This window comes from Xiphophorus maculatus, chromosome 11 (genome assembly GCF_002775205.1).
Source record: "Xiphophorus maculatus strain JP 163 A chromosome 11, X_maculatus-5.0-male, whole genome shotgun sequence".
Taxonomy (NCBI): domain Eukaryota; kingdom Metazoa; phylum Chordata; class Actinopteri; order Cyprinodontiformes; family Poeciliidae; genus Xiphophorus; species Xiphophorus maculatus.
The window spans coordinates 25,068,715-25,079,626 of NC_036453.1; the positions used below are offsets into that span (position 1 = coordinate 25,068,715).

At 39.9% G+C, this 10,912-nt stretch overlaps 1 protein-coding gene across 1 annotated transcript; it reads left to right on the forward strand.

Annotated features, from left to right (window-relative positions):
• The first annotated feature begins 2,951 nt into the window (after positions 1-2,951).
• LOC102230190 (transient receptor potential cation channel subfamily V member 1-like) lies at positions 2,952-10,096 on the forward strand. Its single transcript, XM_023341999.1, has 15 exons — positions 2,952-3,196; positions 3,360-3,514; positions 3,603-3,755; positions 3,892-4,029; positions 4,918-5,213; positions 5,374-5,550; positions 5,628-5,786; positions 5,859-5,951; positions 6,394-6,464; positions 6,812-6,977; positions 7,044-7,110; positions 7,201-7,529; positions 7,599-7,720; positions 8,838-8,959; positions 9,034-10,096. Exons 1-15 carry the CDS (start codon positions 2,952-2,954, stop codon positions 9,096-9,098), a joined length of 2,358 nt encoding a protein of 785 aa, XP_023197767.1. The 3' UTR covers positions 9,099-10,096.
• The last annotated feature ends 816 nt before the right edge of the window (positions 10,097-10,912 follow it).

Consider the following 10,912-nt stretch of genomic DNA (forward strand, 5'->3'; position numbering starts at 1 on the left):
AACGCAGCAGCCTTTCAAGCACTCAGAGCCTCAGTAATGTGCAGGCTCTTATCTGGGTTGGGTCACTGTATCCCACTCAGGCTTTCTTCTCTCCACTTGACTTCATGTTAAGTGAGCATCTCAAAGTGCAGGATTCACAAGCCCAGAACTAAGCCGGACGGTGGACCGTCATTTACTAAAAATTAAAATTTTTGTTTCAGTAAGCAGAAGAGAAAGGCTAATTTTGGTGAGTTAACTTCCACATTTATTTGCATTCTAATTTTTACAATAGAGCAATCTGAAAATTGTCTTAAAGCCTGGAGATCAGTGTTTGTGAATGTGTTGATGATGTCTGCATAAATACAGATTGTGGAACAACCACAGTGCTGGTATTGTTGGACCTCAGCAAAACTGCTGACCATGATAAATTATTGAGGCTGGAGAGCTGAGTTAGGACCCTACTACAGTATTTGACTGGTTTGAGTCTTAATAAAGAACGGATCTCTTAGCATCAGTTGGGAATTTCTTAATAGAGGAACAGAAGTCAAGTGTGGGGTACAACAAAGTTCCCCACACTTATTTAATATTTTCATGCTCCTTTCTAGATTATAACAAATTGCAGATGATACACAGCTTTACATTACAATGTCACCACGTGAGTCTGAACACGTGAGTCTGAACCCATTAAACATGTGCATAGAACAAATCAATGTGTGGATGTGCCACAACTTTATTCAGAAGAACAGAAACACAACTGAAGTTATTATCTTCAGACCTAAAGAGGAACGATTTAGTCGGCATGTAGCTTCAGTTATTACAGGTAAAAACTAGCAATCTGCCATGAAATATGGGTGCACTCAGACCTGAACCTTCAGGATCGCATAAAGACGGTTACAAAATCAGCCTTCTATCACCTGAAGAACATTTCCAGAATTAGAGGACTAATTTTCCAGCAGGACCTATAGAAACTGATCCATGCCATTGTCTTTAGTTGCATTGATTACTGCAACATTTTCTTTACAGACCTGACTAAAACAATCAGATAGCTGCAGCAGATCCAGCAAACTGTATTTCTTAACGAAGCTCAGGTTCTTCTAAGTTTGCAGCAAGATGATGCAGATCTTCTGTAAGTCATTTGTGGAGAGTGTAATATAGACTGCCATCATCTGTTGGCGTAGGAACTTAAAAAGGCTCATCACCCTGATAAAGATGGTTAGGTCTGTTCTGGGGTGATTTTCCACAGAAGGATTTTTTTTTTATATAAAATAAAGAACATAATGAATAACCTGAGCATCCAGAGACTGAAATATAATCTCTGTGTCTTCAGAAAGAGGTTTCTTCAGAGCCGGTGCAACAAAAACTTCTTCCTGCCCACAGCTGCAACCACTGACAGGGACACTCTGTAGAAACTTATAGATAGTTGCATCTAATTTTCCTTTGAGATCAATAAAACACTCTTGAATTGAATTGAGTGAGTCGAAACATCGGGTCAGGTCTACACAGATCTTGTTCAGCAGACACGAAATCAACCATCACACCCCCAGATCTAAAATCCTGTGGAAAACCAGTGGGGTGAGCTGAAGCTTGGAGAACATAAGAGAAGAAACAGAACTCTGGACCATCTGGAAAGATTATGCAAAGAGTGATGGCCAAAAATGGCAATGATCTATGTGTTGTATGAAACATAAAAAAAAAAAAGGTACTGTTATACTGGTAAACTATCTGATAATAAAATCAGACAATCAGCTACCATCAACTTAAATTATTAAGTTGATCAAAGAGCCTCTCTTTGAGTCTGACTGCAGTGTCTTTAAAGCGTGAGGTTCAGGAACCAATATCTTGTAAGTGCTTCCCCGAAAGGAGATAAGAGAAAAGATTATCGGTGGATTCGCTTTTCGATCATGATAGTTGGAGCACAAGATGAAGACATCATTTAGCTAAAGTAGTGGCTGACAAATAATTCCACAGCTTTCTAGATCTAATGCATAATTTGCAATAATGTCCCGTGATGTTCCCCAACCAAACCAGGAGCCATGTTATGAAGTTTAAAGCAGAAATGACTGAGGAGAGATTTTGTGGATTTAATTTAAAATTAGGATATTGCCAGGGAGCCACATGGCTCAGTGGTAGAGCGTATGCACCATATATGGCATAGAGGTTATGTTCCTCGACAAAGCTGTGTTGGGTTTGATTCCTGACCTCCAGTCATTTCTTGACTTTGAGTTCAATTTTCTGCATAGTAATGAACCCTCTTTCATTTCTGTGCAGATACTATAAGATTGGATTAGGTTGGGGCGTGCTGTGGTGGAGCCCCACCTTTGGAGGTCATAGTCCTCGACACGGACGTCGCGGGTTCGACTCCCGGTCCCGACGACCTTTGCCGCATGTCTTCCCCCCTCTCCTCACCCTCATTCCTGTCTGCCTACTGTCAAAAAAATACGAGCCACTAGTGCCGCAAAAACTCTTCGGAGAAAAAAAAGAAAAAAAAAAAGATTTGATTAGGTTAAGATAAAAATGGATTTAAAGTTTCAGTTGAAAATGTGCTTATGAAATCAGGTTGCATTTTTAGGTTTTTTGAAAATCCTTAACTTCTTTGAGTTTAATCACATTCAAAGTCAAGTTGTTGACATTTCATTGTCAATTAATATTTGCAGTGAGTAATATTACTGGTGTCTACTCTGTAAAGCAAGGGACTGAGACAGCAGCTTTGTGGAACCCCAATCTACAACCAGCTGAGTTAACCTGGATTTGTTCTGTCTCAAAACTACAACCAACTGGTAATTGAACTACACAACTACACAGGCCAAGAGTGGTTAGCTTTCTAATCAAAACTAATTAAAGTATATTGCTAAAACACAACAGTAGTCAAGAAAAGACACCATAGCATGCTTCATAATATTCAGGAGGTATTTACCCAAAAATGATTATACTTTTGTTCCCTTTGAGACCAACTGAACGTTAAAACACTTGTCATGTTTCATTCCAGATTACCAGAGTTTTATGTAAAGATGAGGAAATCAGAGATTTCTGATTTCCATCTGGAGGCAGATGACAGAACGGAGGAGGAGAAACGGAAGCAAAAGGCACCAAAGAAGGATGGCTTGGCTTCTGCTTTGGGGTTGAGCAAGGAGGCCCCTAAGGCCCCCATGGACACCGACTACCAGGAGGAAATGGAGCCGGTCAAGCCTCAGATCCAATTCAATCTCAACTTTGACAAGTGAGTCTCTGCACACAGACATAAACTGATTCTGCCTTAATTTCCCATTACATCACCACATGGGTACTGTGAGCTGTCAAGCCACTTATTACTGATTACAATGGACTACAAAACTGCTCGATCCACAGTAAACCCTGAGATATGCAACAACTTTTGTTTCCAGAGAGATTCGAGGTGAGGCATCACAGCCAAAGAGAGACAGCTCCACTTTCACCATTGAGCGTCTGTTTGAAGCAGTGGCCAGCAGGGACGTCAACAAACTGGACGGCCTATACCAGTACTTGAATCAGAACATGAAGAAACTCTCTGACTCTCTGTGTAAGTGTGTAAGGTAGCCATAACCCAGCAGGTGTCCCAAACAGCAGATCTGTGTTCTGACTCCCTCAACATGCGGTCACATCTACAGATCAGTCGTACGGTAAAACCGCCCTGATGAAAGCTCTGCTGCACCTCAAAGATGGCAAGAACGAAACCATAGAGGAGCTGGTCGACGTTTCAGAGAGGATCGGCGACATAAAAGAGTTTGTGAACGCCGCCTTCACTGATAGCTACTATAAAGGTCAACTTTCTTCTGAATAAAAGCTTAAACATGTCAGTCTGCTCTCTTTTTCCATGTTCCACTGTTTTTTAATAATGTCCTTTTTTTAAACAATAACAAAATAATAAAATATGTGTTTTGCTATGACTTCTTATAGGTCAAACTGCTCTACATATAGCCATTGAGAGGAGGAGTATGTCCTATGTAAAGCTGCTGGTCAGCAAAGGTGCAGAAGTTCATGCCAAAGCCTGTGGGAAGTTTTTTCAGCCTCATGATGGTCCCAACTTCTACTTTGGTAAGTTTGTGGGGAGAAAGTTTGGTTTTGACAAAAAAAACCCAACCAATTTTGGCCTATTCCAGTGTCTCTGTTATAAATACAACATAAGAAGATGCAGGAAGACCATTCCAAATTGTTTTTTGGGAGTATGTGGCCATTATTGAGTTGTCACATCATGCAAAAGAGTCACAGTAAAACAGTGTTTTGCTAATATCTCTAAGTCATTTGTGGAGAGTGTAACCAAACTATCAGAGTTGTAGAGTCATCAAAAACAAACAAAACACCATTGTTTATTAACAATATCTATGAAATGTGGAAAGACGTGGAGTTTTATTTTTACTTGAGTTAAAATTCCCTACCTAGTCAATTCCGTTATTAGAAATGTTCCTGTTTCTCAGCAATTGACATTAGCGACACCTACTGTTTAAAGGAGGGGATAGTTAAGCATAAATAGGCATGACCTGCGGCAGGTAATCCAGTCATTCAAGGATTAAGCTATTGTAAAGTTTGAACCAGCTCTGTGAACGACACAGGACTGGTTTTTACCAGGCTAATTACTCTCTATAATAGCGCCACCTAATGCTGGGTAATGGTACTTTTTAACACCTGAGGCGATAGTTGACTGTTATATCACATCTGTTGGTATGCTTTGTCCACTCCAATACCAGTTTTGTTTGGGATTATTATTTTTGATGGAACACCGAAGTGTGTCAACCATCTTACCGGCAATATGAGGTAAAGTTGACAGATTTGGAGGAAGCTCCACTTTATTTTCCAAATTCCTTTGTGAATTTCACCAGTAACGGTTGCCGTGTAACAAACCCCCAGCATGACGCCTCAACCACCATTTCTCAGAGGTAGCACAGTATTTGTTGTGATTCATGTTGTTTAATTATTCCATTATAGGTGAGCTGCCCCTGTCTCTAGCAGCCTGCACAAACCAGCCTGACATAGTGAGCTACTTAATGGAGAATGAGTTTCCAGCGGACGCCAAGATGGCTGACTCTCACGGCAACACAGTGCTGCACGCCCTGGTGTTGGTGGCCGATAACTCGAAGGAGAACACAGAATTCGTAACGGCCATTTATGATCGCATCCTAAAGACCAATGCCCGACTGCATCCCAAGATAAAGCTGGAGGAGAAAGAGAACAACGATGAACTCACACCTCTCAAACTGGCTGCCAAGAATGGCAAGATTGGGGTAAATGCAAACCTTTAAAAACTTAAAAAAAAAAAAAAAAGAAAGACTAATATGGTTGGAGCCCTCAGTTGTGACTAGAATAGAATCCATTTGTCTCTAACCAGGTGAGTCTGAACTGTCACAGACTGTTTATAACTTCCTTTCTTTTATTTGTCTACAGGTATTTTCTCACATCCTACAAAGGGAATTCCAGGAGAATCACTTCAAGCACTTGTCCCGTAAATTCACTGAGTGGGCTTACGGACCCGTCCACAGTTCTCTGTATGACCTGACCTCTGTGGACTCATACGAGAACAACTCTGTTCTGGAAATTCTAATCTATGGCAGTGAAATTCCCGTGAGTCCCAGCTTTGCAGGCAAACTCAGAAAAACCTTAAGCTGTCATTAAGGTCACAAGGTCGTGTCTCTTGTCAGAACCGCCACGAGATGCTGGAGAAGGAGCCGCTCAGCTGCCTCCTGGAGGATAAGTGGAAGAAGTTTGGACGTGGAATGTTTTTTTTCAACTTCCTGGTCTACCTTGTGTACCTGATCATCTTCACTGTTGTAGCCTACAATAAAAAAGATGCTACACAGGTAAACAGATTTAAACAGTGATTAACAGAACCTGAGACGGACCTGAACTAATGTCTCCTCTGTGTCCCACAGCTTCCGTTTATCCCTGAGGACGCCTGGGATTACCTGTATGTTTCAGGCCAGCTGCTGACTTTACTAGCAAACTGCTATTTCTTTGTCACAGGGGTATGTGAGCCACATTTGGTTTATATCAGCACCTTGTATAGGTTTAAGTTTAGTAAAACCTCTATGACACGTGTCAAACCCAAGGCCTATGGGCCAAATTTGAACCACCATAGTTTTTTATGTGGCCCTCTTGCCTCTAGAGGGCTTCATTAAAAGGACCTTCAAAAAACAGCTTGAAGATAAGTAGAAATGTATTTTATCAATTACATCAAAGCATCTTTATCTGTATGCCACCAAATTACATCAGTGTGAAAAGACATTCATTATCATTATCATTTTTGAAATGCTCATCAAATGCAGAGATAACTATTTATTAGTTTGTTAATGGGTAGTCTTATCAAAACATTCGGCCACAACCGGCCCTTTGAGAACATTCATGATCTTGTTGTGGCCCAAAATGAAAATGAGTTAGACATCTTTTTCTATGATGTCATAATCCCAGATTCTAGGCATGACGAGGAAGCGGCCAAAGCTGCAGACACTGCTGATAGATGGATATTATGAGATTCTCTTGTGAGTAGATTTTTCTACTATTATTGTGTTACAGATTTGATCAATAATAGTTTCAGATTGTCTAATATGGAAACACTGTGACATTTTGAGGACTTTACTGGGTGTTGGGTTTTAAACCAACACTTAGCAGATTATAATTATTAAAAGTGTCTTCCTATGCACAATTATACACTACCATGTATTATTTAGTGATATAAATTCCCAAGTCAAGACATATGTTTGTGGTTGTAACAAGTAAATATTTGAAAAAGTTCACTAGATATGACTATTTCTGCAAAGACTGTAGTGACTACAAGTAAACTTGGGTCACATGCACTGAGTCAATCTAACATCCATGCTGTCGTTAGCTTCGCGCAGGGCTTACTGTTCCTGGTCGCCACTGTTCTGTACTGGGCAGGGAGGCAGGAGTACCTGGGCTTCCTGGTGATCTGTCTGACTCTCAGCTGGGTGAACGTGCTGTACTACTCCAGGGGCAACAAACACATGGGCATCTACAGTATCATGATACAGATGGTAGGGGTCAGCTGCGACTGACGTTGAAGTGGATTGTTTGCCATCTAACTTCTGATTTCTTTGCAGATGATTGTCAGCGATATCCTGCGCTTCTTTTTTGTTTACATCGTTTTCCTCTTGGGATTTTCAGCAGGTATTTTATCTCAGCTCCAGTAAATAGAGAGTTAACTACTCTAGGCTTGTCAGTATTTTCACATGTATTTGTATTTGTCTCTTGTTACAGCCATGGTCACACTGCTTATGGAACCTCCACTCAAAAACCAAACAAAACAAGGGAGTCCAAGTCCTTCTGATGCCCCCACAACTGGTAACAAATGTGTCACAGCTGGCTACAAAAGCGTCCCTCATACCATCCTGCAGCTCTTCAAGTTCACCATAGGCATGGGCGACATTGAGTTCATCCAGGCTCACCAGTACATGGAGGTCTTTTACCTCCTCCTTATTGGCTACGTTGTTCTTTCCTACATCCTGCTGCTCAACATGCTCATAGCCTTAATGAACAACACTGTGAAAAAGACCACTATGGAGAGCGCTGGCATTTGGAGGGTGCAGGTGAGTGAATGCCGTCCACATTGGTGTCTGTTGGAGAGCAGGTATTAAATGGGTTGCTGTCGTTCCCAGAGGGCTCTCACAATCCTGGAGATGGAGAAGCGGCTACTCTGCTGTCTGAAGAAAAGTTTTCGCTCTGGGGTGGAGATTAAACTCGGCACCGCTTTTGGAGACGATCGTCGAAGGTGTTTCAGGTAGGACTCTTTATGTTTATTTCAGCTACTCAAACATACAAATGGCTGTGGAACCTTTATTTATAGTTTTTGTGACTGATAAAACCTGATTCTTTGCCATCCACCATCCAACTGGATTAAATGATTAAATATATTTATCAATTCATTCCATTTATCCGTCCTTCCTGGAAAAATTACTAGGGGTTAGAAACCCAGTTAGTGTTTCTAGCACTGATGATGTGAGCCAACAGTGCTAGAAAGACTGTACCCATTGGTGATTTTTTAATATTGATTATTCATTATTTTTATTTATTATTTATATATCTTATTGGCAAACCTTTGGTCAAAGTGATAATGCTCAATATAGCTAGCTTGCACTATGCTGTTATAATGAAGCTTAATATACAATTTAATCCAGTGGAAGAGCATCACTGAAATCTGATCAGGATTTCTATTTGCTAAATGCCACAAAAATGAGATAGGGAATAAATGAGAGGTCTATTTGTCAAAGCTGAATTATGTCACTATGTTGTTTCTCCACCATTATTATATTAAGCAGCACATACGTGATCATGATTGACAGCACTGAGACCTTCCTCCTGGCTCTGATTAGTTGTTTTTCACCAGGAGAGGTGCAATTACGCAGATTGCAATAGCATAGAATAATAAATATGTAAAAAACATTTTAGAAAGGTTACATATTTTACAGTTTTAATCTCTTCAAAATCAGAAGTTTACATATTATATTCAGGGTTTCCCCAAGAAAACTTGTTAAACCTAGGGCGCTAGGGCAGTCATTCATCCATCACTGTGATTCTGAGTTAAAAAATGTATAAAGTCGACAGGAAATTTGGAAATATATGACTTGATAATTATGTGTTATTGGAATTCTGGAAGATTAATACCTAAACACCAACTATAAAGTCTTAAAACAAATGCAATCTTTAAAAATGTTAACAATGTTTAGCCTGGTGGGGGCACAAGTAAACCCTGGTGGCCCGCCAGGCTTACTATACACTGGGGGAAACCCTGGTATTAGTGAGGAAAAAAGTGTTCACAGGGTTTCAAGCTATTTAGAGCTACCCCAGGTGTTGCATAGCTGGAAATAATGGTAGCATGTGTCGCCTTGTATCCTTAGGGTCAAGGAAATGAACTGGAATAAATGGAACACCAACCTGGTCAACATCAGTGAGGATCCAGGATGCTGTGATCGGAGCCAGCAGTCTGATTTGGACAGCCCTTCCAGAGGATTTACCATAGGTTTGAAAAACTATTCTTTTCTCCAATACTGAATATTTTCAGATCTTGTAATATTTCCTTGTGTTTTTTCACAGGGAGAAGCTGGAGAAGCTTTTTCATGGAGAGCACAGTGAGGAGGAGGACGTCTCAGTTCACTTAGGTGAGCTCTCATCCTGTATGTCTGAAGAGAAAGAAGAAGAAGAAAAAGAAGAAGAAGTTAAACATGGCTGCCTGGCTTGAATGATATGATCAACAAGGTTTCCCAACTCAAACATATTGTTGTGTAAAAAAGAAAAACCTAAACTGGTTCCCGATCTGACTTGGAAGTGTTTGTTTATTGTGAATATGGTTGTTGTATTGACCATTTGAAAGCAAAAAACCCCAAAAACTTGACTGATCAAACTGAAGGCACACAATGAAATGATCACTTGAGGCGCCATGGATTTGTGGTTTACGCAGCGCAAAAAGGTTGAAATTGCACTTGGTGTTTATTTCAAGTTGCAGGCAAACAATAAGGTACATGGCATAGGATTACTTGCTGCCTCTCCTGCTCTGACTCCTGCATGACTGGCTGCCTCGCCCACTGGCTGACTGACAGAAATCTATTTTACCACCTATGTGTATACGAATCTATGTGAACCCAATACATTTATACTACAAGTCAAAGATAAATAAATATACACACCACGCAAATTTTTTTATTTGTCTAAAGTAGTATGTTGTTGCGTAAGCAGTGACTAAAAGCATGTAATGTTACAAAATACTGGAAACACAGGGACCCAGAACAAAACAAAACCAGGTGCAAAAAGACAGCAGGCTATAGAGGTGAAGTGAGGGGAGCAACCAGCAAGGAGTGACAGCAGACGTGTTTAAATACTGGGAGGCTGAATGATGGAACAAAAGACCAGGGCTGATTAGCTAATGGGTTGCAGGTGTGATGAGAGAGCAGAAGGCAGGTGCTCTACATGAGTGCACCAGCAGGTGCAGGTGAAACAGGAAGTCAGTTAATCATTATCACCATTAATGCATTGTTCTCTTCATGCTTACACATTTTAAATAATCAAGTCAGTTTTTGTCAGATTGTGTCCACTAGAGAACCTTTCTGCCATCAGCTGTCTGAAGTCTAACAAAGCTGATCTGATAAATGCATGACAGTCTTTTATGAAATAAAATGTCCCATATTCCTGTTCTGAAATTGTCCTCATTACTTTTGAGCACAAAAGAAGCTTAAAATAGAAAATGGTATTTACCAATGTGTCACTGCAAGTATATTGTAATATATTCGAATATGTTAATTTTAATAATACATTTTTGAATACATATATATATATATATATATATATATATATATATATATATATATATATGACTTATGGTTATATTGCGATATATTGGAAAATGTAAATACAAAATCTCATATATGGAAATATTTTGCTTAATGTATTGAATGATATTTTCCAATATGCTGCGTCATATTTTTGTTTTGTGAATGACCTTTGCCCCATTACAGCTGATTTCACACCTCCTGACTCTCCTCAGCTTGAGTCCTACATCTCCTACTTCCCCTCAGCATGCTGCTACCACCATATATTTTTTAAGGTTTGTTCAGCTCTGTGGTACTGGTCAGAGACAGGAACGTGGGTTATGAGAGAGGGGAAAGACAATAGTCACCAGGCCGGGATTCAACCCTGTGAAAGGCAGAACTTGTGTTGGTGTTTGGTTTTTGTAATTATTAATAACTGTAATCAATAATTTATTATTTGTTAAAGTAATAAAATTAATATTATTTAGTTTAATTGGGGTACCAACTCCAGCATCCCTTGAATCATAAGCCAAACTCAGTCTCTTGTGAAGGAATGAGTTCAGAAACTCTTCACACAACCAGGAGTGATCACTGACACAAGTATTTCTAATCAAGTATGAGAATTTATTAACAAAATAGCCCAACTTTATAGCTGAATTATCCATAATGGA

What these genes read in the sequence shown, in the direction of transcription:
- LOC102230190 (XM_023341999.1), top strand. Translation starts at nt 2,952, where the DNA reads ATGTTTCATTCCAGATTACCAGAGTTTTATGTAAAGATGAGGAAATCA. An exon ending in TTCAATCTCAACTTTGACAA is followed by an intron (nt 3,197 to 3,359) that starts GTGAGTCTCTGC and finishes TTTTGTTTCCAG; the next exon opens with AGAGATTCGAGGTGAGGCAT. An exon ending in ATAAAAAAGATGCTACACAG is followed by an intron (nt 5,787 to 5,858) that starts GTAAACAGATTT and finishes TGTGTCCCACAG; the next exon opens with CTTCCGTTTATCCCTGAGGA.